This window comes from Pan paniscus, chromosome 9, assembly GCF_029289425.2.
Source record: "Pan paniscus chromosome 9, NHGRI_mPanPan1-v2.0_pri, whole genome shotgun sequence".
NCBI classification, from domain to species: domain Eukaryota; kingdom Metazoa; phylum Chordata; class Mammalia; order Primates; family Hominidae; genus Pan; species Pan paniscus.
This window is the reverse complement of record NC_073258.2, coordinates 67,923,385-67,948,107: the sequence shown is the minus strand read 5'-3', so window position 1 is coordinate 67,948,107 and position 24,723 is coordinate 67,923,385. Positions and strand designations below refer to the sequence as shown.

The window sequence follows — 24,723 nt, the reverse complement described above, 5'->3', positions numbered from 1 at the left end:
TTTGTGCAGCTTCCTCATCTATGAAATGGGGACAACAGTGGGCCCTCACCCCACAGGGAGTTATGGTGACGTGATGCATGTCAATGGCAGGGATATGTCACAGCCGACATTTATTGAGTACTTACTAACATTCTCTGTGGCAAACCAAAGGAAACAAAGCGGAGAGAACCATACTGTGTCCTCCTTTGAACTCCTGGGCACTTGCTAAACAGCGTATCAGTCTTCCTGGTGTATCATAACTTTTTCTTAACTCAAGAGCAGAATCTAGGTCTTTTTTTTTTTTCTACAAGTCTCACTCTAAGGTGCGCCCAGGTTCAAGCAATAATCCTGCTTCAGCCTCCTGAGTAGCTGAGATTACAGGCGCCTGCCACTACGCCCAGCTAATTTTTTGTATTTTTAGTAGAGATAGGGTTTCACCATGTTGGTCAGGCTGGTCTTGAACTTCTGACCTCAGGTGATCCACCCACCTCGGCCTCCCAAAGTGCTGTGATTACAGGCGTGAGCCACCGCGCCCAACGAATCTGGGTCTTTTTCTCTCAACTTGCCTACAGGGTATAGTAGGCCATCTTGGGTTGATCATGGGCTCAAAACAGTTTGTAGAAGGAAAGAATGCCACTTTCTAGTCATTATTGCCCATGGGGCCCCATATGTGCTGCCTGCATTACCCTGGGCTGCACCCTGCTGTCTGAAGCACTGAAGCCCATCACCCCTTTCTTCACCCCGCAAACCCGTCCCTCTCTGGCCCGAAGTCGTTGGAGCCTTTCCTGACCACCGCATTGCTCTGAGCTGCTGCTGCCTTCCTGCTTCACTTTCTGTGCTTCTGATGTATTCCCGTCCCCAGGCTTCCCAGGTGGCTTCCCCTCTTCCCCTGGGGGCTGATTTCCACTGAGCAGCCAACCGCAGCCTCTGGCCACAAGGAGAGCGGAGCACAGGTAGGGCAAGAAGACAGAAGGCCCCGGTGGTGAGTGGAGGGCTTGGTGGTCCCTGGACACCCCTCACTGGCCACATTCTCCTTGCAGGAGCAGGAAGCCGCCTACCACCATGAGCAGCACGCTGTCACCCACAGACTTTGACAGCTTGGAAATCCAGGGCCAGTACAGTGACATCAACAACCGCTGGGACCTTCCTGACTCGGACTGGGACAATGACAGCAGCTCGGCCCGCCTCTTTGAGAGGTCTCGAATTAAGGCTCTGGCAGGTGAGGTCAGAGGAGGGTCGAGGTGGGGGGATGCTGGAGGAGGCTTTGTCAGCTCGTCATGAAGAGCCTTTTAACTTTATGGGAAGACTGACTTTTCTTTCTAAGTGGGAGACCCAGAGCACTCTATCAATTCCCTGGTCCCCACATCCAGCCTCAAGAATAGGCTCCAGGCCATTCAGAACTTTCCCCAGCTCTTCCCCCCAAGCATAGAGACGCTTCACTGGCCCCTGGACTGGCTGAGCTGACTAAAACAGCTTCCCTCTCTGGCCTCAGCCCCCGGGTCATGTCCCTTCATCCTTCGGCACTCTTGCTCTTGCCACTCCTTTCTCCGCCTACCTCTCCCTTACCTGTCATGCCCTTGTTGTGTCTTCTTTGATTTCCACTGTCATTTCCCACACCTGTTCCCAGTCTATTATTCCCCTCTGCTCCCTCCCCACCTGTTCCTTCCACCTGCCGCCTGTTACTCCCATTATCTCATCTGCCTGTTCCCTGAAGCAGGTTCCCTCCACCCGCTGCTGCTGGTTTCTGCAGCCGCCCATTCTCCCGGATGTGCTCTCTGCCTGCCTTGGCTCCTACTCTTCCCTACAGCCCAGGGCCTGGGCTCTCCGCTCTGAGCGGAAACTCGTCCAACGGCCTCCCTGTCTTCCGGGGGAGGAGTTGTCATGGCAACAAGAGTGCGGCTGCCACCTGACACCACCAGTGGCTGGCATGGGGCTGACTCACCCACACACCCCAAGGCCACCCACCCCGTCTGGCTTCCTCCTCCATCCCACTCTTGTCATTGCCATTGACCTGCCGGCTGCCCAGCCCAGCCCAACCCAACCCAGTCTGAGAGGTCCCAGCTACTCTCACCGAGAGGTGGTGCTCCGAGTGGGGGTGGGGGTTGGCCACTAGAAGAAGAGAGACTCCAAGGGGGAGGTTCCCAAACCTGGCCACATGTTTTACAGGATCACCCAGGGATGTTTTTTTACAAATACAGGTTTCCAAGCCCCTCTCTAGACACAATAAGTTAGAATCTTGGTCCAGAACTCAGGATTTTTCAAAAGCTCCCCAAGTGATTCTTTTGAGCCAGCTCAGCACCAGTCTGAGGACACCCTTGTGGCAGCCATAGCTTCCCAGGACCCCTTCTCATTTTCTCCTGGGCCTCTCTGTCCTTCTGGTTGGGTCTTCAGGCCGGCTGTGAAACACTCCTACCAGTGCGTCTATACATCAGAGAAGACAGAAGGTGTGGGTTATGGAGAATGTCATGTTTGGGGAAAATGTTCCTGGCACTCTGGTTTTGGATTCATGTAGCCTCTAGAACTGTCATGATGTCTATGTGTGTACAACATGTGCCACCCACCATGTTTGCACACATGACAAATGCCATCCAGGACTGTCACCATGCCTGTGTACATAGGACACATGCCTCCTAGGACTGTCACCATGCCTGTGTACATAGGACACATGCCACCCAGGACTGTCACCATGTCTAGCTGCACATAACTTGGGCCACCCAGCACTGTCACCATGTCTGTGCACACATCTGTGCGTCCTCATGCTCTCATTGGGTGTTTATCTCCACCACCGAACTGGGCTCTCCTGAAGAGGCAGCTCTGCATGGGATTTGCCTAGCACTGTGTCTCCAGCCAGTAGGTGTCAAATAAACACTGAATGAATGAAGATGGGGAAGGGCAAGTGTAGGCTGCATGTGACAAACGCTGGAGCCCAGAGGAAGGGCGCCTGGTATATGTGCCCAGCAGCGGGGCGTCTGGGGGCAGGGATGGCCTGGTGGAGGATGGCCCTGGTGGGCCAGAGGGCAGGGAAGGGGCTGGCACTGGAGGTGGTGATAAGCAAGTGGAAAGGATGGTAACAGCCCCCGTTTCACAGATGAGGGAGTGAAGGAAAATGCCTCGCACGGTGCCTGGCTTTTCCTCTTTGAGGATTTCCTCGTTTCCAGATTTCTCTTTGTCTGTTTCTGAGCTGGGGCTCAAAGCCCACACATCCTGGAGAAGGACCTCCCAGAGTCACCCAGAGAGGGGTCGCCCTCGCTGTTCCTGCAAACCTCTGGGAAACAGGAGTTTGCATTGGGGGCCCCTCTCGTGGGTCCTGTGCATTGTTAGGTAACTTGGGGCCTGATGGGCGGGTCTTGAAGGCGCTGGCAGTGCCCTCCTCCGCCGCCCCGCAGGGCCTGGCCCTGCCCCCGCCGGCCACGCTCCGCCTCTCTCCCCTCCCCAACACTGTCCAACCTGTTTGTCTGGAGCCGCCTGTCTCCTCTCACCGCAGCCAGGCGTGCCCCCACTCTGTCTCAGGAGTTCGGGACACCCCGTAACTCTTTTTGCCACTCCTTGAAATTCCCACCATTCTTGAATCCCCTGACGCTGGACTCCAGCCTGAGGTTCCACTTGGGAACAGAAACTGGCCCCCTGCCGGCGGGGAGCATGGACTCTGGGCCCTGGGCTCTGTAACTAGCAGCTGGCAGCATGAATGGGAACGGAGTGAGCAGGGTGCACGGGAACGGCCTGCATGAGGCCAGCGAGTTTTACTATGAGGCTGTGGAAGGGGCCCACAACCCCGGGGGCCTCCTGCTTTCACCAGCTGCCTTCATCAACCCTGCTCAGTATGCCAGCGTGCTGGAAGGACGCTTCAAACAGCTGCAAGGTGAGGCCCGGGGGCCCCCTGTGGGGACGACTGCGCCTGGGCGAGAGGGACCTGGGTGTGGGGAGAGTGGCCGGAGCTGAGGACCTGGCACGGGACACAGTGTGACTCCAGTGTTTGTGTTGGGAGACAACGTGATGCAGCTTAGAGGGGATAATTACAAGAGGCCGGAAAATACACAGATGTCAACGGAATGGGGAAAGGCTTGGACCTGCTGGCAGGGACCGTGTATGATGGCATGGGTGGGTGTGACTGCCGGGCCTTGGGGTGCTGCATGGAGCAAAGGCAACCAGCCATGGAGGGCGTGGGGGTGCCAGCACCCGGGGAGGCGCCAGCAGTGCCTCTGAGGTGGATCCGGATCTGGCGGTGGAGCGCTCGCCAGGACAGTTAGTGGAGGCGGAGGGGTGAGCCAGGCCCAGGGACCTGGAGATTGTGTTTTCCAGGCTTCTGAGCGTGTGTCTGAATGTGTACACGGGGGCAGTGTGTGTGGAAGCAAAGGGAGTGTCTCGAAGGAGAGGATCTGTGCAAACAGGCCCAGGTAGATGTCTGCGCAGGTGTGTGTTCACTCTGGCACAAGTGCTTAGGTGTGTTTTTGGGAATCACTGTTGTGTGTGTGTGTAAGGATCTAGGGATGCTGTGGGCGTCTTGTGACGTGACACTTGGTTTCTGGTGCTTGGCTTTGCCCATTTTCCTCCTAGTTGCCACTAATTCTGTGTCTTCTGACTGTGTGCCAAAAGGGCCTAACCCCAGGGTGCCCAGCAGTAGGGCAGTGCCCCTGGATCCAGCAATGGCCTGTGACCCAGGCTCCTCCTGGCTCAGATGGGGCCTGTAGACCTGCCGGGAGGCCCCAAGGCACCTTGGTTTCATGGGTGCTGGGGAGCATGGGGCCGTCCCATGTTATTAGGACCCCAGGTTTGGTGCCGGTATAGTGGCTGGAGGTGAAAGACACGGAGCGACGTGGGTGTGTTGCTGTGTCTTATGGGTGAGGTGCTTAGGAATGTGAGATTAAGGGATGAGTCTTTCCGGTTTCTGAGATGCTGGTGCTGAGACGGAAGCAAAAGTGACTCTTCAGACCCCAGCCACTTGGGTTGGGTCCTTGCACAGGGCTCTCTGTGGGAAAGTGGCAGAAATCCTCATCACCAGAGCAGTTTCTGATACTTTCACTTTGTCACTTAGAACGTTCTTAATTTTTATTTTCCTACGGAACCTAGTACTTACTTCCCCTCTTCAGTAGCTCCCCTCCCCTGTGGGCTGGGCAGCAGGGCATTGCCTAACTTTTTTTTGAGATTGGTACCTAACTCTGCCTGGCTTTTTTTCCCCCATGTTTCCTGGTCTCACTGTTTTCCCAGTTCCCAACTCTCAACATCTTGTTCTTCTAAGCAATGGGGTGTTTATGTCCTGGAACTGGATCCCCTTGCAGCCAGCTGAATGTACCGTCCCCAACCCCCAGAAGCAGAGGAGCCTGCCTTTTCTTTAAGTTATCCAAGGACAGTAAGCTGACTCAGGAGGCCTGCAGCCTCTATACCATCAAGTCCTAATGACTGCTTGGAAGAGCCGCTGCAATAATTTTAGCCCACACCCTCTCCTTTGTCTGCAACCAAAAGAGAACAGCCATACCTCCCACCGGCCTGGGCAGCTCTTGCTCTCCTTCGGGCCAGATCACACCACTTTATAACAGCAGCTCACCAAGGAGCCATTTTGTGCCAGGCACCAACTAGTTGTTTTATATACCTTATCTCATTTAATCAACACAATGACCTGTTGAAGTAGAAAGTGATGTTCCCATTTTACAGATGAGACATTGGGGCTCTGATGAATGAAGTCACTTGACCAGCATTCCACTGCTTCCACGACTGCCCCATCCCAGCCCCTCCCTGCATGTCCCATGGTTTCTGAGGATGAAAGGTCTTCATCCTTTCTTCTCAAAGCCTATTTTCTTTTCTTTTCTTTTTTTTTTTTTGAGACGGAGTCTCGCTCTGTCGCCCAGGCTGGAGTGCAGTGGCACAATCTCGGCTCCCTGCAAGCTCCCCCTCCCAGGTTCACGTCATTCTGCCTCAGCCTCCCGAGTAGCTGGGACTACAGGCGCCCGCCACTACGCCCGGCTAATTTTTTGTAATTTTAGTAGAGACAGGGTTTCACCGTGTTAGCCAGGATGGTCTCGATCTCCTGACCTTGTGATCCGCCCGCCTTGGCTTCCCAAAGTGCTGGGATTACAGGCATGAGCCACCACACCCAACCTTCAAAGCCTATTTTCTGTCTTTCATCTTTCTTCTTTACCTTGCTTATGAGCTCATTGCAAGTTACGGGCTTTCCTCCCGGTCATCTTCCTTCCCTTCCTCCTCCTTAGAGGACCCCGCTTCCCATCTCTCAGGCTTCTCCATCCCCCACCCCTGCCAACTGGTGTTTAGAAGCAGGCATACTGAACTCAAGGGACAGAAATAAACCCATGTTACCACCACAGATGAACGAGAAGCTGTGCAGAAGAAAACCTTTACCAAGTGGGTAAACTCGCACCTGGCCCGGGTCACGTGCCGGGTGGGGGACCTGTACAGCGACCTCCGGGACGGACGCAACCTGCTGAGGCTCCTCGAGGTGCTCTCGGGAGAGATACTGGTGAGCTGTGGTCATGAAGGGAAGTGGGGGGGCCTCAGAAAAGTGTCCAAGGGGACCAGCTGGAAGAACAGCCCTCAGAGAGGGTGACGGCACAGGGCGGGAAGCAGTGGCTCCCTCTGCTCAGAGGATGGGTTCATTTCAAGTGCCTTTGCCACTTAGATTACATAGGAGCATTGCTTCATGGAGACAGGAACAGTGGCCCCATTGAAAACATTTCTTTTCCCACCTACTCTGGGTGCAATTAATTCCCTTGGGAATCTTAATCTGCCCAAGCCTCATCTGTAACCTCAGCTTTGGCTCCAGCCCTGGGGCTGTGCCTGTCTGTGTTCCTGAGGTAGGTCATGGGGAAGGTGTGCAAAGCTGGGCCCTGCGAAGGCTGGGGAAGAAGGTGGAAGCCCACAGTCCCGTGCCATTTTGCCCCCGTCCCTCCACAGCCAAAGCCTACAAAGGGCCGCATGCGGATCCACTGCCTGGAGAACGTGGACAAGGCACTGCAGTTCCTCAAGGAGCAGAAAGTGCACTTGGAAAACATGGGCTCCCATGACATTGTGGACGGAAACCACCGACTGACCCTTGGGCTGGTCTGGACCATCATCCTTCGATTCCAGGTACCCCAGCACACTGTCACACAGGGTGTGGTTCCTGCCCTGGCTCTGCACCGCAAGCCGTTCCTGCTGGCCCATGACACAACAAACACAAAGGTGGAGGATCTAGAACCTTATGTAGCAGCTGCCATGGCGGCGCTATCCAAGCACCAGATCAGTGGACTCCCCTCCTTCAGCAGGGTAGAAACCAGCTTGGGTGAATGTCACACCCCTGTGGCAAATTCCCTGTGTTCTGGTCTGTGTATTGGTCGTGTGCAATGGGACCAGGACCACAGGTTGGTCCACAAGAGACTGGAAGTTTTACCAACTGGTCCTTCACCACAAGGGATTTGGGAACTTCTAGAGGGTCTGGTCACTGGTACCAATCCCCTGCCATAAACTCTGCCTGCCTCCCCCAATGGAACAGTCACCCTCCTCCTCCTCATGCCCCAGTGTCCTCATGCCATCACAGCGTTCCTGATCACCCCCTTCCTTCCCGGGTTCTGTCGGCTTCACCTTGGAGAGCCAGCTTTTAGAGACCTTGGAGAGCCAGCTCTCAGAAAATGTTCACTCTTCCGCCTGCAGTTCCCCACCTGGAGGGACCAGCACCCTCCACTCAGACACACCCATTCTTCAGCATCCTACCCTAATCTGCTGCCTCAAATCCCTTGCACTCAGTGTTTTGTGGTCCCTGGCCTAGGTTGAAAGGACCTCAGGCTATGCCTGTCCACCCCATTACCACAGTCTAAAGAGCAGTTTCCTGCCATTTATCTGAGCATCTCTGATAACACCAGGAGTTCCTGTCCAGGGACTGAGGGCCCTGCTTGCTTCCTTCCTAGATCCAAGACATCAGTGTGGAGACAGAAGACAACAAGGAGAAGAAGTCAGCCAAGGATGCCCTGCTTCTGTGGTGCCAGATGAAGACTGCAGGGTGAGGACACCCTGGGCGTGTGGCACTGGAGGGTCAGTGACCCCCAGGCTGTGCTGGGCTCCAGGAACCATGAGCTGGTGACTGCCCTGGAGTCATAGACCAGGGCTCAGCCCTACTCACCATTTTCTGAATCTCTGTTTATAGTTATCCCAACGTCAATGTACACAACTTCACCACCAGCTGGAGAGATGGACTAGCTTTCAACGCCATCGTGCATAAACACCGGTGAGAAGATGGGGTTAGCAAACGCAGCAGAGCTGCTGGGTCGGCTAATGACCTGGGGTGCACATGTGGAGACAGAGATGAGATGAGCTGCACAGCAGTCAGACGGAAGGAATAGCACTCGGAGCAGAACCAGAACATGGGGGTGCAGGGCTGCGCAGAGCACTTGTGATGGGAAGCAGGGGAGGCGGTGTGGGGAGGGGCTGTAAGCAGCAGTGTGGGTTTGGGATGCCTACTTCTGGACAAAATTGGGTCGGTGACTTAGGGATAAAGATTGGTGTGGGTTTCCTCTTCCTCTTCAAGATCTCACATGTTTCTGATCCCTTCTGTCTTGCCTCCCCACCCAGGCCAGACCTGCTGGATTTTGAGTCTCTGAAGAAGTGTAATGCACACTATAATCTTCAGAATGCATTCAATCTGGCTGAAAAGGAACTGGGACTTACCAAGCTGCTGGATCCTGAAGGTGGGGCCAGAGCTATGTGAAAAAGAGGTGGTAGGGTAGAGACAGGAGGTGGACCAGTGGTTGCCAGGGGCTGCGGAGGGGGAAGACATGGAGTAACCACCAACTGATACAGGGGCTTCTTTGGTGGGGGAAGAGAATGTTCTGGAATTAGAAAGTGGTGATGGTTACACAACCTTGTAAATATACTGAAAAACACGTGGTTGCTCACACCCAGCACTTTGGGAGGCCAAGGCAGGAGGATCACTCGAGCCTAGGAATTTGGTACCAGCCTGGGCAACATAGTGAGACCCCATGACTACCCCTCCCCCCCCCAAAAAATGTATATCTTTACACTGAAAACCACTGAATTATATACATTGAAAGGTTGAATTTTATGGTATGACAATCATTTCTCAGGTTTTTTTTTTTTTTAACAAAAGACTGTAGGTAGGAAGAAAGGCAGCCCAGTGACAGAAAGAGCCCTGGACTGTGGGTTGTGTCCCAGGCAGAGCACAGAGGAGCTCTGTGACATACAGCCAGTGGCTAGCCTCTCTGTGGTTCAGTTTCCTCATGTCTTAAAAGAGAGAATTGGTCTCTAAGGGCTCTTCTAAAATTCTAGGATTCTAAATTAAGCTACATGTTGCTGGCCACGGTGGTACCTGCCTATAGTCCTAGCTGCTAGTGAGGCTGAGGCGAGAGGATCACTTGAGCCCAGGAGTTCTAGGCTGCAGTGGGTTATGCTGATTGGATATCCACACTAAGTTCAGCACTGGTGACCTCCTGGGAGCAGGGGACCAGCAGGTTACCTAAGGAGGACTGAACCAGTCCAGGTCAGAATGGAGCAGGTCAAAACTCCCACACTGATCAGTAGTGGGATCACACCTGTCAATAGCCACAGTACTCCAGCTTGGGCAACAGCTAGACCCGTCTCTATTTTTTTAAAACAAATTTTTAAGAAAAAAAATTAAGCTGCATGACCTTCCACTCTCACCCAGAACTGGCCTGTAGTCAGCTGACCTTGCTGATTGGTTCCTGTCATAATGCCGATGGTTCTGGTCATAATGCCGATGAGATCGATGAGATCAGTAACAGCGACTGGGCTCTTTTTTTTTTTTTTGAGACGGAGTCTCACTCTGTTGCCCAGACTGGAGTGCAATGGCGCGATCTCGGCTCACTGCAACCTCCGCCTCCTGGGTTCAAGCAATTCTCCTGCCTCAGCCTCCTGAGTAGCCGAGATTACAGGCGCATCCCACCACGCCCGGCTAATTTTTGTATTTTTAGTAGAGACAGGGTTTCACCATGTTGGTCAGGCTGGTCTCTAACTCCTGACCTCGTGGTCCGCCCACCTCGGCCTCCCAATGCGCTGTGATAACAGGTGTGAGCCCCCGCGCCCGACTGCGATTAGGCTCTTATTTGATACCTGGTTCTGCGCTTGATGTGCTTTAATCTTCACAACACCCCTTTGAAATCAGTACTGTTGTTATCCTCAGTTTATGGAAGAGAAGATGGGGGCCTATAATGGGTAAGCAACTTGCCCAGGTCCTCCGGCAGATGGAGCTCAGATTGGCGTTCAGGCAGCCTGGCTCCAGAGCCTGTTTCCTCCGCTGCCTCTGGGAAAGTGGAGACCAATCTTGGTGCAACCAGAACAGGGAGGAGAGAAAGGCTCGCCTGCTGGAGGTGCTCCTTAAGTTCACTGGGTGGATGTTCACTGGTCTTGGCCATTTTCTCCCTGTTTTCCATTCTACCTGTAGCCCTATCACCTGGGCCTTTTTACTGCAGAATGACACGTGTCAGCGAGCTAGCAACAGACATAGGCTTCATGCAGTGCTCCTTGGAGAGCCTCTGGGTAGCATGGCTGTAATTCAGAACCTGGAAATAAAGCTAAGCATTCTGTAACTTTCTGAGATGACTTCAGTGGCTCCTGCCTGCCCATGTATTTCCAGAAATAGGCAAGAGGCTTCTGGTCTCATAGTCTTACCTTTAGGATAAAATCTGGCCTATTTAAAAGAACCCACAGATTTCAAGTTATGGTCAGCCTCAGTTGTGCGCTGGAAGCCAATTCGGCTTGAAAGACACTCCCCTCCTTGGGCCCACAGCTGAGCTTTAGGATTGAGGTTAGAAACGGCGTGATCACACCTGGAGATGGTGCTGAGAGCTGGCCTCTGTCCCCACTGAGCTGCAGGGATCACAGGGCCCATCGATCTGAGCATCCTAGGTTCAGGAGGCTTAGTTCATACCTTCCGTCCCGCTGCCCCTCAATCCATTGACTTCTTAAACATTATTCTAGCCTAAAAGTCCATGATCCATCCCCACATAGCAATGCTGTTTCTTTTCTTGCTTTTCTTCCCCAAACAACTGATTTTGGTCTCCACGGGGAACTCTGGGTAAAAGCTTCCTTGTGCTTCTGGGGTTTGTGCTCTGCTTGGAGGGCCCTCCTTGTTTCCAGGAGAAGGGGAAAAAAAGATGAGCTTTTTGGTGCCCTTTTCATTTGAATGGGTAAGTTGTCATTTTGCTCTAAAAGGAGATGGAGAGATGTCAGCCTTGGAGGACTGGGCAGGCCCAGGGTTTGGGGTAAGTGATGCAAGTTATGGATGAACTTCTGGGAGGCCTGACCCAAATGGTCCTCTCTTGCAGACGTGAATGTGGACCAGCCAGATGAGAAGTCAATCATTACCTATGTGGCTACTTACTACCATTACTTCTCCAAGATGAAGGCCCTGGCCGTGGAAGGCAAGAGAATTGGCAAGGTACTGTCCATGGGCAGTAGGCATAAAGGCCAGAGGAGGCCCGGCTGAGGGGTCTTACTGCCCTAGTGCAAGGGCAGGGTGGAGCTGCAGGACTGGGCCAGGGACCCTGTGGCTGGGACTGTCACGTCCCTGTCTTCTGCCTCCCAGGTGCTGGACCATGCCATGGAGGCAGAGCGCCTGGTGGAGAAATACGAGTCCCTGGCCTCGGAGCTGCTGCAGTGGATCGAGCAAACGATCGTGACCCTCAATGACCGGCAGTTGGCCAACTCCCTGAGCGGGGTCCAGAACCAGCTGCAGTCCTTCAACTCCTACCGCACCGTGGAGAAGCCGCCCAAGTAGGTGTCCCTGGGGCCCCACCCTTCCCTGAGCTGTGCTCCCACGAGAGGAAGCCTAAATTAGCACAGCCTTCAGGGAGGGAAATTTGGCAGTACATAAATGCAGTGGAGATTTCCCGCACCAGAAGCATCCAAACAACATAGTTGATACAAAATAAAATTTTTTAATGATTAGTCGTTTTTAAAAATCATGCTGTGGGCCGGGCATGGTGGCTCACGCCTGTAATCCCAGCACTTTGGGAGGCCAAGGCGGGCGGATCACCGAGACCAGTCTGGCCAACATGGTGAAACCCCATCTCTACTGAGGTCGGGAGTTTGAGACCAGCCTGGCCAACATGGTGAAACCCCGTCTCCACTAAAAATACAAAAAAATTAGCTGGGCATGGTGGCACACGCCTGTCATCCCAGCTACTCGGGAGGCTGAGGCAGGAGAACCACCTGAACCCGGGAGACAGAGGTTGCAGTGAGCCAAGATCACGCCACTGCACTCCAACCTGGGTGACAGAGCAAGACTCCGTCTCAAAAAACAAACAAACAAACAAACAAACAAACATGCTGTGGAAATGATTGCTATGATGTGTTGAGTCAGTGCGATCCATCAGATAAGATTACTGATCAGGTGTCATGGCAACCCAATCCTAGCATAGGATAGAGGGGACTGGACCTGACAAGCAGGTCACAACCGGCAACATGGGTGTGGCTGGTAACGTGAGAATTGCAGAGGTTCTTATCATTTCAGTATTTTAGCAATTAACTGTTCCAAGTATGTGATTGCTGTTAGGCAATTCTGTTCAGTACCTGCCAAAACGTCTGTGTTTATGCTGTCATGGAGTTCTTTTGGAGTTAATATATATCAGCTCTGAAACTAATATTAGTCCAGAAAACAATTGTTTCTATACATTCCAGGGAATGATTTAAGGTGTACCCTTTAACCTAGGAAGTTGTCTTCTGGACATTAAACAAAGATGTAGCTTCAAGGATGTTCATCAACACAACCACTAGAAAAGAAAAATAAGTCATGGGCAGCCACTGAAAATAATATTAAAGAAATGCATTTATTGACATGGAAAGATGTTCATGAAAAATAAGTGGGGGAAATAGGTTATAAAAGAATTATTTCGGCTGGGCACCGTGGCTCATGCCTGTAATCCCAGCACTTTGGGAGAATGAGGCGGGTGGATCACTTGAGGTCAGGAGTTTGAGACCAGCCTGGCCAGCATGGTGAAACCCCATCTCTACTAAAAATACATAAATTAGCCAGGTGTGGTGGTGCATGCCTGTAATCCCAGCTACTCGGGAGGCTGAGGCAAGAGATTGGCTTGAACCCGGGAGGCAGAGGTTGCAGTGAACCCAGATCGCACCACTGCACTCCAGCCTGGGTGACAAAGCAAGACTCTGTCTCAAAATAAAATAAAATGATGTTCTTTTGGTTAGCCCATATTTTCTGGCTTCCACATAAAAAGTTTATATTGCTTTTGTAAGAAGAAAAGCAACACAGGACACCCATTTGGAAGAGTAAAGAGTCCTTGTGACCCTCGTGGGCTTTAATTCTGACCCCAACCCGGCCTCCTGCCTCAGGTTTACCGAGAAAGGAAACTTGGAAGTGCTGCTCTTCACCATCCAGAGCAAGCTTCGGGCCAACAACCAGAAGGTCTACACGCCTCGCGAGGGCCGGCTCATCTCGGACATCAACAAGGTCCGTGGCTGCCCACAGGCCACCCACCCTCAGGGCAGGCCCTGGCCCAGATGCCTTGCACACATCCCCAAACCCGGGGCCATGTCGACCTTCACCAAGTTCTACTATCTGCTGCCCCAACTTGAAACTCGAGCACTCTGCCCAGCTGCCCACACTGTGCCAGATGTGATTCTCCCATCCTCTCAGGCACACGGCTCCCTGTCCCTTTGTCTGACTCTCCATACGAGGTCACGTAAGGAAATTATGCCCCAAGTTCCTCAGCTTATTAAACCTGTCCCCAACTCACTATCCCTTCTTTTATTTTTTTCACAATATTGTAAGATTACTAAAAGTAAAAATAAGGTTCGCACACAGTCCTGCCAACACAAAGGAATCAGATGGTTTCCACTGTTCGTGCTCCCTCCAGTCCTTTTCCAGAAGCTTCTACATGGCTTCACAGACTCCCAGCGCTGCCCTGTTTCCTGTTTCCACGCCCAGGCGTCTCACCCACTGCATTCCACGGATCCACCAGACCGAGCTTCCATGGGACTTACCATGTGCCTCCAGCCCCACTGAGCCCTCCCCACCCTGTCCCTTCCACTAACCCTGTCCCCACCCCATAGGCTTGGGAGCGGCTGGAGAAGGCGGAGCACGAGCGTGAGCTGGCCCTGCGCACCGAGCTCATCCGCCAGGAGAAGCTGGAGCAGCTGGCCGCCCGCTTCGACCGCAAGGCCGCCATGCGGGAGACCTGGCTCAGCGAGAACCAGCGCCTCGTGTCCCAGGTAGGACTTGAGGCTCCTAGGATGCTTAGGCTGGTCAGAACTGGGAGAGAGACAGGGTGGATAAGAAGCCCCGTGGGGTGGAGAGACAATGAAACACAAAATCCGTCACCTGGGTAAAAAGGCCTAGAGGTCCGGGAGCCAGGGGCCAGAGGGTGGGACAGGAGAGAGGGTTGTTGAGACAGGATGGGGGTGGGATAGAGAGGGAACTTAGAGCCACTGCATGGAGCTGGGATCTTGCAGGCCAAGTGCCCTGCAGGACAGAGGAGCAGGCAGAGGCACTGTCCCTTGGTCTCCACACCTCCTCTCCCTGCCCCCGACACAGGACAACTTTGGGCTGGAGCTGGCAGCTGTCGAGGCAGCAGTACGGAAGCACGAAGCCATTGAGACGGACATCGTGGCCTACAGCGGCCGGGTGCAGGCGGTAGACGCCGTGGCTGCAGAGCTGGCCGCCGAGCGCTACCACGACATCAAGCGCATTGCCGCTCGGCAGCACAACGTGGCACGGCTCTGGGACTTCTTGCGGCAGATGGTGGCCGCCCGGCGGGAGCGGCTCCTCCTCAACCTGGAGCTGCAGAAGGTGTTCCAGGACCTGCTCTACCTCATGGACTGGATGGAAGAGATGAAGGTACCAGTGAGGCATGCTGGGTGGGGTAAGAGTGATCAAGAGTCGAGGGGGCCCCACAGTGGGTGCGTCCGCCCGTCTGCTCGGCCGATCTCTGTGGAGTGTGAACCAGCACAGGGCCCTGTCCCTAGTTGCAGGGAACAAAGTAAACAGGGCCCTGTCCACATGGGGTTCGTGTCCACATGGAGGAGGCTGATGACAAAACCCACGGACCTTTCCGTAAACAAAAGAGCAGGGGCCATAAAACCACTGATGAAACTGGAACAGGGTGGTGTGAGGGGCTGGTCAGACAAGGCCTCTGAGAAAATACCATTTAAGCCGAGACCAGAATAGTGCCAAGAGCCAGCACAGAGAGCTCTCAGGAGAGAACGTTCCGGGCAGAAGGAACAGCCGGCACAGGCCCTCGGCCTGGATCAGCATGGTGTGTTCAGGATCAGAAGGAAGGCCGGTGGGCTGTGAGCATGAGGAGTGGGGGCCGTGGACTGAGATTTGGGAGGGCACGGCCAGCCCACTAGGGCCTTACAGGCCTGGTCAGGGAGTTTGGATTTTATTCAAAGTAACATGGATCCTTTAAAGTGATTTGAAGGGGCCAGGCGCAGTGGCTCATGCCTGTAATCCCAGCTCTTTGGGAGGCCAAGGCAGGCAGATCACTTGAGGTCAGGAGTTCAAGACCAGCCTGGCCAACATGGTGAAACCCCGTGTCTATAAAAATACAGAAATTAACCAGGTGCGGTGGTAGCGCATGCCTGTAGTCCCAGCTACTCAGGAGGCTGAGACAGCAGAATCACTTGAACCCAGGAGGCGGAGGTTGCAGTGAGCCGAGATGGCACCACTGCACTCCAGCCTAGGTGATAGAGCAAGACTCAGCCAAAAAAAAAAAAAAAAGCAGCTAGGCAAGGTGGCTCACGCCTATAATCCTAAGACTTTGGGAGGCCGAGGCGGGCGGATCACCTGAGGTCAGGAGTCCAAGACCAGCCTGGCCAACATGGTGAAACCCCATCTCTGGTAAAAATACAAAAATTAGCTGTGTGTGGTGGCACACGCCTGTAATCCCAGCTAGTCAGGAGGCTGAGGAAGGAGAATCACTTGGACCTGGGAGGTGGAGGTTGCAGTGAACTGAGATTGTGCTACTGCACTCCAGCCTGCACTACAGGAGCGAGACTCCATCTCAAAATAAATAAATAAATAAAGTGATTAGAAGGTTTTGAGAGGGGGAGAGATTTGATTGTACCTTATGTTTGTAAAAAAGTCACTTTGGCTACTCTGAAGAAGGCCTGTGGGCAGGCAGCATGACAGCGAGACCGTTAGAGGTTGCTGCCATCTTCCAGGCGGGCAGCGGCTAGGAGGGTGGATTGGGGAGAGATGTGGAAGGAAGGCTGCTGGGTGCTGGGGCGGAGCGGTGGCGGCAGGAGGGTGTCGATGATTCTGAGGCTGAGAAGATTAGTCACAGCAAAGCTTCCAAGAGCAGGAGTTAGTTAGAACATTGTTCCACAGCAGGGGAATTCAGGATAAGGAGGTCGGGGTGCCAGGGCAGAACTGGGGTATCTCAAGTATGTGTGAGCAAGCAGGTTTCTCACCTGGGTGCAACACCTGGGGCCGTGGAGAAGTTGGAAGAAAAACGCAGCCAGGTTAGCGCGTCTGTGCTCAGGCGGGCATGTGCACTCCATGTGTGCCTGGCAGGGCCGGCTGCAGTCTCAGGACCTGGGCAGGCACCTAGCAGGAGTGGAGGACCTGCTGCAGCTGCACGAGCTGGTGGAGGCAGACATCGCCGTGCAGGCCGAGAGGGTGCGGGCCGTCAGCGCCTCTGCCCTGCGCTTCTGCAACCCAGGGAAAGGTGAGAAGTCAGCGAAGGCACTGGAGAGGGAGGGGCTTGGAAGGAGCACATCAAGAGCCGAGGTGGAAGGGTTGGGAAACCTGGGGACGGGAAAGATGGTGGCCAAACGATGGTGACTGAGCTAAAGCCAGGGAGGGAAGTCCAAGAGAGTGTGGTGGCAGGGAGCAGCCGGAGGGCTGGGTTAAGGCTCTGACCCTCTCCTGTGACTTTCTCAGAGTATAGACCTTGCGACCCGCAGCTGGTGTCGGAGCGGGTGGCCAAGCTAGAGCAGAGCTATGAGGCGCTGTGCGAGTTGGCAGCGGCACGGCGGGCCCGGCTGGAGGAATCACGGCGGCTCTGGCGTTTCCTCTGGGAGGTGGGCGAAGCTGAGGCCTGGGTGCGGGAGCAGCAGCACCTCCTGGCCTCAGCCGACACGGGCCGAGACCTGACCGGTGCCCTCCGCCTGCTCAACAAGCACACAGCCCTGCGGGGCGAGATGAGCGGCCGGCTGGGGCCCCTGAAGCTCACCCTGGAGCAGGGCCAGCAGTTGGTGGCCGAGGGTCACCCTGGGGCAAGCCAGGCCTCTGCCCGTGCAGCTGAGCTCCAAGCCCAGTGGGAGCGGCTAGAGGCCCTGGCCGAGGAGCGTGCCCAGCGGCTGGCCCAAGCCGCCAGCCTCTACCAGTTCCAGGCCGATGCAAACGACATGGAGGCCTGGTTGGTTGACGCACTGCGCCTGGTGTCCAGCCCCGAGCTGGGGCACGACGAGTTCTCCACGCAGGCTCTAGCTAGGCAGCATCGGGCCCTGGAGGAGGAGATCCGAAGCCACCGGCCAACCCTGGACGCCTTGAGGGAACAGGCAGCAGCCCTGCCCCCCGCACTGAGCCGCACGCCCGAGGTGCAGGGCCGGGTGCCCACCCTGGAGCGGCACTACGAGGAGCTGCAGGCCCGGGCAGGCGAGCGAGCGCGGGCCTTGGAGGCAGCCCTGGCGCTCTACACCATGCTCAGTGAGGCCGGGGCCTGTGGACTCTGGGTGGAGGAGAAGGAGCAGTGGCTCAACGGGCTGGCCCTGCCTGAACGCCTGGAGGACCTGGAGGTCGTGCAGCAGAGGTAGGCCCCTCAGGCTGCTAGTGGGACCAGCCTTGGGAGGTGGGGGTGGGGGGGCCAGGATGTGGGTGGTGAGTCCCTCCATAAACTTCCTGCCTCACCCCTTTGAGTCTTAATGGTTGTCCATTTCTAGTTTTAACAAAAAATGTTAACCATACTCACAAGTAGAGACATTTCACCACAAACCCCTCTACACCCGTCACCCAGATTCAGTCATTGCCAACATCTTGCTCTATTTGGTTCTCTGCCCTTTTAAAAAGCAAATCCCCAAGATTAGCACATCCCTCCTACCTTCTTCAGGGTGTGCCCTTTAAGAAATACAAGGAAGCGGCCTGGCACGGTGGCTCACACCTGTAATCCCAGCACTTTGGGAGGCCGAGGCGGGCGGATCACGAGGTCAGGAGATCGAGACCATCCTGGCTAACATGGTGAAACGCTGTCTCAACTAAAATACAAAAAATTAGCCGGGCACAGTGGGGGGCCCTGTAGTCCCAGCTACTCGGGAGGCTGAGGCAGGAGACTGGCATGAACCTGGGAGGCGGAGCTTGCAGTGAGCCGAGATCGCGCCACTGCACTCCAGCCCTCCAGCCTTGGCGACAGAGCGAGACTGTCTCAAAAAAAAAAAAAAAGAAAAGAAAAGAAATACGAGGAAGCATTCTTACCTACAATATATTATTTTCAAATTGTCTGTGTGGACTTAAAATAGCTGAGGCTTTGAAGTTATAAACCTTTTAGACAGAGACACTAAAATAGTTTTATTTACAGAATAAATCTTCAAATCATTTATTCAATAATAAATCTTAATTTTTTTTTTATAGAACCACAATACCATTATCACATAGAACAAAATTAGGAATTTCTTTTTTTTTTGAGATGGAGTCTCGCTCTGTCACCCAGGCTGGAGTGCAGTGGTGTGATCTCGGCTCACTGCACGCTCCGCCTCCCGGGTTCCAGCGATTCTCCTGCCTCAGCCTCCCAAGTAGCTGGGACTACAGGCACCCACCACCATGCCCAGCTAATTTTTTGTATTTTTTTATTAGTAGAGACAGGGTTTCACCATGTTAGCGAGGATGGTCTCGATCTCCTGACCTCGTGATCCACCCGTCTTGGCCTCCCAAAGTACTGGGATTACAGGCATGAGCCACTGCGCCGGGTCAGGAATTTCTTGATATGATCTATGATCAATGTGTAATCAAATTTCCTGGTGTTTAAAAAAATGTAATTAGGTCAGGCCTGGTGGCTCACACCTGTAATCCCAGCACTTTGGGAGGCCAAGGCAGGAGTATCACTTGATTCCAAGAGTTCATAACCAGCCTGGGCAACATAGTGAGACTCCACCTCTACAAAATTTTTTTTTTTAATTAGCCGGGCATGGTGGCAGGCGCCTGTAGTCCCAGCTACTGGGGAGGCTGAGGCAGGAGGATTGCTTGAGCCCAGAGGTCGAGGCTGCAGTGAGCTGAGATCGTGCCACTGCACTCCAACCTGGGTGACAGAGTAAGACCCTGTCTCAAAAAAATAAATAAATAAAAATAAAAATGTAATTAAAGATTTTTTTTAGTTTTCAAGGTATCCTAATGTAGAGGTTAACAAACTGCAACCCTTGGGCCAAATGCAGCCTGCTGCCTGTTTCTGTAAATAAAGTTTTTTTTTTTTTTTGAGACGGAGTCTTGCTCTGTCCCCCAGGCTGGAGTGCAGTGGCACGATCTTGGCTCACTGCAAGCTCCGCCTCCCGGGTTCACGCCATTCTCCTGCCTCAGCCTCCCAAGTAGCTGGGACTACAGGCACCCGCCACCACACCTGGCTAATTTTTTGTATTTTTAGTAGAGACGAGGTTTCACCATGTTAGCCAGGATGGTCTCGATCTCCTGACCTCGTGATCCACCCATCTCGGCCTCCCAAAGTGCTGGGATTACAGGCGTGAGCCACCATGCCCAGTCTGTAAATAAAGTTTTATTGGAACAGAGCTACACTCGCCCTTTTGCGTATTGCCCGTGGCTGCTTTCAGGCTACAGCAGCAGGGCTGAATAGTTGCCGCAGCAGCTGCATGGCTCACAAAGCCTATAATATTTACCATCAAGCCCTTCACAGAAAACATTTGCAGACCCTGCCCTATTAGAACATAAAATGTCGGCCAGGCGAGGTGGCTCACGCCTGTAATCCCAGCACTTTGGGAGGCCAAGGCGGGTGGATCATGAGGTCAGGAGTTCAAGACCAGCCTGGCCAAGATAGTGAAACACCCGTCTCTACCAAAAATACAAAAATTAGCTAGGCTTGGTGGCGGGCACCTGTAATCCCAGCTATTCGGGAAGCGGAGGCAGAGAATTGCTTGAACCCGGGAGGCGGAGGTTGCAGTGAGTCGAGATTGCACCACTACACTCCAGCCTGGGTGACAGAGCGAGACTCCATCTCAAAAACAAAACATAAAATGTCCCTGGAAGAAGTTATCCTTCACATTTTCATCACTCAGACAAATATTTCTGGTTATTACTTCATTTTCTAACACGTATTAGTGGGATGAGACCCAGATAGGCAGCTAAGGGGGAAGTCCCAAGAGGCTGAGCAGCTCTGATAAAGGGTTGGCTCCATGCCAGGGTCTAGTTTGACTTGTGTGTCTGTTCCTGACCTTTACCTTTCACCATCTTTTGAGCATTTCTAGCGATGACAGTTATTCTGCTTGTTTTGGGGGAGTTGTGGGTTCCTTCCTTGATGCACAGATACTATGAACCTCATAGGCTGAGAGGCAGAGAGACTCCTGCAGATAAGCCTCCTGGTGAAGGAGACACCCTCCTGGGTGTTTAAGAGAGGTGGACTTAGGTGGACTGGGCACATCGCTGCCTCCCACAGTTCACGCCTGGCTCTTCCACCCTCTCAGGTTCGAGACCCTGGAGCCTGAAATGAACACCCTTGCAGCACAAATCACCGCGGTGAATGACATTGCCGAGCAGTTACTGAAGGCCAACCCCCCAGGCAAGGACCGCATTGTCAACACCCAGGAGCAGCTCAACCACAGGTGGGTTTGGGAGGGCAGGACCGGGAAACTGACAGAAAAATGAAGCAATGGGGATGGCAGTGAGAGGCAAGTTTTGTAGGGCCTGGAAGGGTGGCTACAAAGGAGGAAGCAAACCAGTCTGGAATATGTTGGGGAAGGAAAAAGGATGAAAGAGATGAGAGAGGGGGTCAAGGTAGTCTGAAGCAGCTGCTGGCCAGAAAGGGAGGAGTGAAGGGGAGCTACCAAGAGAGAGAGAAGCAGGGAAGAAGCTTCCAAACAGGCCTGGCCAGGGCAAGAAGCTGAACCTTCTCCCTGCTCTCAGGTGGCAGCAGTTTCGGCGTCTGGCAGACGGCAAGAAGGCAGCTCTCACCTCAGCCCTGAGCATCCAGAACTACCACTTAGAGTGCACGGAGACCCAGGCCTGGATGAGAGAGAAGACCAAAGTCATCGAGTCCACCCAGGGCCTAGGCAACGATCTGGCTGGGGTGCTGGCCCTGCAGCGCAAGCTGGCCGGCACGGAGCGGGACCTGGAGGCCATCGCCGCCCGGGTGGGCGAACTGACTCGAGAGGCAAATGCCCTGGCTGCCGGCCATCCCGCTCAGGCAGCGGCCATCAACGCCCGGCTGAGAGAGGTGCAGACCGGCTGGGAGGACCTCAGGGCCACCATGCGGCGTCGAGAAGAGTCGCTGGGGGAGGCGCGGCGGCTGCAGGACTTCCTGCGCAGCTTGGATGACTTCCAGGCCTGGCTAGGCCGCACTCAGACTGCTGTGGCCTCTGAAGAAGGGCCGGCCACCCTGCCTGAGGCAGAGGCCCTCCTGGCCCAACATGCAGCCCTGCGGGGAGAGGTGGAGCGGGCCCAGAGCGAGTATAGCCGGCTGCGAGCCCTGGGCGAGGAGGTGACCCGGGACCAGGCTGACCCCCAGTGCCTCTTCCTACGACAGCGACTGGAGGCCCTGGGAACTGGCTGGGAGGAGCTGGGCCGAATGTGGGAGAGCCGGCAAGGTCGCCTGGCCCAGGCCCACGGCTTCCAGGGATTCCTGCGGGATGCTCGTCAGGCTGAGGGCGTGCTCAGCAGCCAGGTGAAAGTCCAGGGCAAAGTCCCAAGCAGGAGGAAGAGCAAAGTAGGGACCCGGGGAAATGTGAAGGAGCAGGATGGGCAGGAAGGACATGCTAGCAAAATGGGGCAGCGCAGTGGTTCACACCTGAAATTCCAGCACTTTGGGAGGCCAAAGTAGGAGGATCACTTGAGGCTGAGAATATCCAGACCAACCTGGGCAACATGGCAAGACCTTGTCTCTACAAAAAAATTTTTTTAAGAAAATAGAAGAATTTTTTAAAAAGAAAAATGGGAGCCAGACAGGATGGCTCACACTTGTACTCCCAGTATTTTGGGAGGCCGAGGCAGGAGCATAACTTGAGCTCAGGAGTTTGAGACCAGCCTGGGCAACATAGTGAGACCCCCATCTCTATGAAAAAAAAAAATTAGCTGGACATGGTGGTGCGTGCCTGTAGTTCCAGCTACTGGGGAGGCTGAGGCTGGTGGATCACTGGAGCCAGGAGTTTGAGGCTGCAGTGAGCTATGATATGCCACTGCACTCCAACCTGGGCCACAGAATGAAACCCTGTCTCAAAAAAAAGAAAAAGAAAAAAGAAAGAAAAATGAGAATGAAAAAGACGTGAATATAATTTACTAAAACTGACTTTAGAAGAAATAGAAAACCCAGTTTGTCATGTAACTGTTAAATGGAATCAGGAGCTAGAAGTGAGATAGAACAGGATTTGGGCTGGGGAATGGAAGGTCCTTCCCACCCAGCTTCCCTGTGACTTTCTGAGGCTCCCATGCTGGCTGGCAGCCTCCCTGTCTTCAGAGCTCTCTGGGCTACCCTCCCTGTCTGCTTGTTGGTCCCTGCCTCTCAGATTTGCCCCTGGGTGGGTCCCTCCTAGGGGGGTGAATTGTGCTGGGGAAAATGAGCTGAATGTCATCCCTCCCACACAGGAATATGTTCTGTCTCACACGGAGATGCCAGGGACACTCCAGGCTGCTGATGCTGCCATTAAAAAACTGGAGGACTTCATGAACACCATGGACGCCAATGGGGAACGGATCCGCGGGCTCCTGGAGGCTGGCCGCCAGCTGGTATCTGAAGGCAACATCCACGCTGACAAGATTCGGGAAAAGGCAGACTCCATCGAGAGGAGGTCTGATGAGGACAGTCCATGAATTAGGGTTCCCAGGGGGGAATCGGAGAAACAGGGTGACCTCAAAGATAAACGTGGCACAGGAAACCCACAGATGGGGCAGGAGCTGACAGAGAAGTAGAGGGGAAGAACTAAGTGGTTGGAGAGGGCTGGGAGATTCCACCCCCAACCAGGGCTAAAAGGAAGTCAGGATTCCTGGGTAGCCTCATTGTGCTCCCGGAAGGCGTTATTCCCCTAGAAGAAATGGAGGCCCCTAGGTTAGCCAAAGGGTCACAATCCTTTCACAGCAAATTCCAGAGTTTCACAAGAGGGTGTCGTTCCAGGCACAAGAAGAATCAAGACGCAGCGCAGCAATTTCTGGGCCGTCTTCGGGACAACCGGGAGCAGCAGCATTTCCTGCAAGATTGTCACGAGGTGAGCCTCCCTGGGGCCCCGGGATATTCCCTAGCCATCCCTTTCTCACCTTGAGCCTAGAATAAGTCCAGCACAAGGTACCGGAGACTGTGAGCCCCTTCCTGGCTTCTTCCCAAGGCGCCCACTTCTCCTGGCTCACTGTGGCCCTGCTTTTATGCCCCCCTCTCCCCTCCCTTGGAAATGTCCCTTCTCCTTTGTTCCTGTTTTATGTTTGGTCCAGCTGAAGCTCTGGATCGACGAGAAGATGCTGACAGCCCAGGACGTGTCCTATGACGAGGCCCGCAACCTGCATACCAAGTGGCAGAAGCACCAGGCATTCATGGCCGAGCTGGCTGCCAACAAAGACTGGCTGGACAAGGTGGACAAGGTGAGCAGTGCTGTGGGGGCTGCCTCTGGGCAGAGTCCCCCATGGTACGGGGGAGGGCCTGGCTCCAGGACGTGGTTTTTGTCATGGTTAGAGATTGTGGGGTTCTGGTGCCACAGCTCCATGGTGGAAAGTTATGGCCTCTGGGAAACAAACGTCTTTGTTGGAGACAAAGAGTGGGACAGTGAGTCCAGAACCTTGATAAAGTACAAATTAGCAGGTAGCGAAACTGCAGCCTGGATTTAACGCCATAACTGTTCCTGAGTTCAAAGCAGGATGGCACTCTTCAGCAGGCTCTGCAAACCTTGTCTGGAAAGGGCTTGGGCTGGATGGTCAATATCTGAGGCTTTGCAGTCCAAACAGTTTCTACTACAACTACTCATCTCTGTCGTTGTAGTGCAAAAGCAGCCTCAGAGAATAAGTGAATGAATGAACATGGCTGTTTCCCAATAAAACTTTATTTGTAAAAACAGGCAGTGGGCCAGATTACCCCGTGGGCTATATGTAGTCTGCCAATCCTTATTTTCGAGTCTTGCCGTCCCTGGTTCTTGGTCTCCCACCCAGCTGTTCCTCAAGAGTCAAGGACAGATAAAGCTTTATATCTGCTCAGCAAGTATCCCTACAGAACATGGTACGTGCTCAACAGTCTGCGAGGCACTGCAAGGTCTACGAAAAGACACTTTCCTTTTCTCAAGGGCATGATGGTTGGGACAAAAGGAGACCAGTGTGCTTTCAAGTGTTTCCATTCGTTCAGCAAATATTTACTTGGTGCTACTATATCCAAAGCATTGTATTAGGCCCTGCGTGGGGTCCGAAAGGGATCCCATGGTAGGCTCCACCCTGAAGGAACAACACTGTAGCCAGGATATGAGGCATATATGCAGGTAGCTAAATCGAATCCAGAGCAGAATCTGATGAGTGCTGTGAGAGTGGCCCCGTTGAAGCCTGGGGAATAAGGAGAGAGGAGACATGGAAATTCTAGAAGCAGCAACATCCAGGGCAGTCCATGGAGGATGAGTAGAATTTGGACAAGTGGAGATATTGAGGAAAAG

The 24,723-nt window shown here is 53.8% G+C and overlaps 1 protein-coding gene across 5 annotated transcripts in view; it reads left to right on the top strand.

Moving 5' to 3' along the window:
* The window catches only part of SPTBN2 (spectrin beta, non-erythrocytic 2), a 44,037-nt gene that overhangs the window by 6,981 nt on the left and 12,333 nt on the right, over nucleotides 1-24,723 (top strand). For 2 of the 5 annotated variants that reach the window (XM_003828700.6, XM_034933095.3), the window contains exons 2-20: nucleotides 842-932; nucleotides 1,020-1,198; nucleotides 6,297-6,448; nucleotides 6,883-7,056; nucleotides 7,872-7,963; nucleotides 8,108-8,188; nucleotides 8,533-8,648; nucleotides 11,262-11,374; nucleotides 11,522-11,709; nucleotides 13,288-13,405; nucleotides 14,008-14,166; nucleotides 14,489-14,791; nucleotides 16,469-16,622; nucleotides 16,838-17,708; nucleotides 20,578-20,715; nucleotides 21,017-21,773; nucleotides 22,691-22,893; nucleotides 23,217-23,307; nucleotides 23,528-23,674. In XM_003828700.6, the coding sequence (XP_003828748.3) occupies nucleotides 1,042-1,198; nucleotides 6,297-6,448; nucleotides 6,883-7,056; nucleotides 7,872-7,963; nucleotides 8,108-8,188; nucleotides 8,533-8,648; nucleotides 11,262-11,374; nucleotides 11,522-11,709; nucleotides 13,288-13,405; nucleotides 14,008-14,166; nucleotides 14,489-14,791; nucleotides 16,469-16,622; nucleotides 16,838-17,708; nucleotides 20,578-20,715; nucleotides 21,017-21,773; nucleotides 22,691-22,893; nucleotides 23,217-23,307; nucleotides 23,528-23,674 (4,014 nt within the window). In that variant the 5' untranslated portion in view covers nucleotides 842-932; nucleotides 1,020-1,041. Of the gene's footprint in view, nucleotides 1-841; nucleotides 933-1,019; nucleotides 1,199-3,645; nucleotides 3,839-6,296; nucleotides 6,449-6,882; nucleotides 7,057-7,871; nucleotides 7,964-8,107; nucleotides 8,189-8,532; nucleotides 8,649-11,261; nucleotides 11,375-11,521; nucleotides 11,710-13,287; nucleotides 13,406-14,007; nucleotides 14,167-14,488; nucleotides 14,792-16,468; nucleotides 16,623-16,837; nucleotides 17,709-20,577; nucleotides 20,716-21,016; nucleotides 21,774-22,690; nucleotides 22,894-23,216; nucleotides 23,308-23,527; nucleotides 23,675-24,723 lie in introns of those variants that run through there. The other 3 variants (XM_008954135.5, XM_034933096.3, XM_055094554.2) reach the window with 2 other exon arrangements.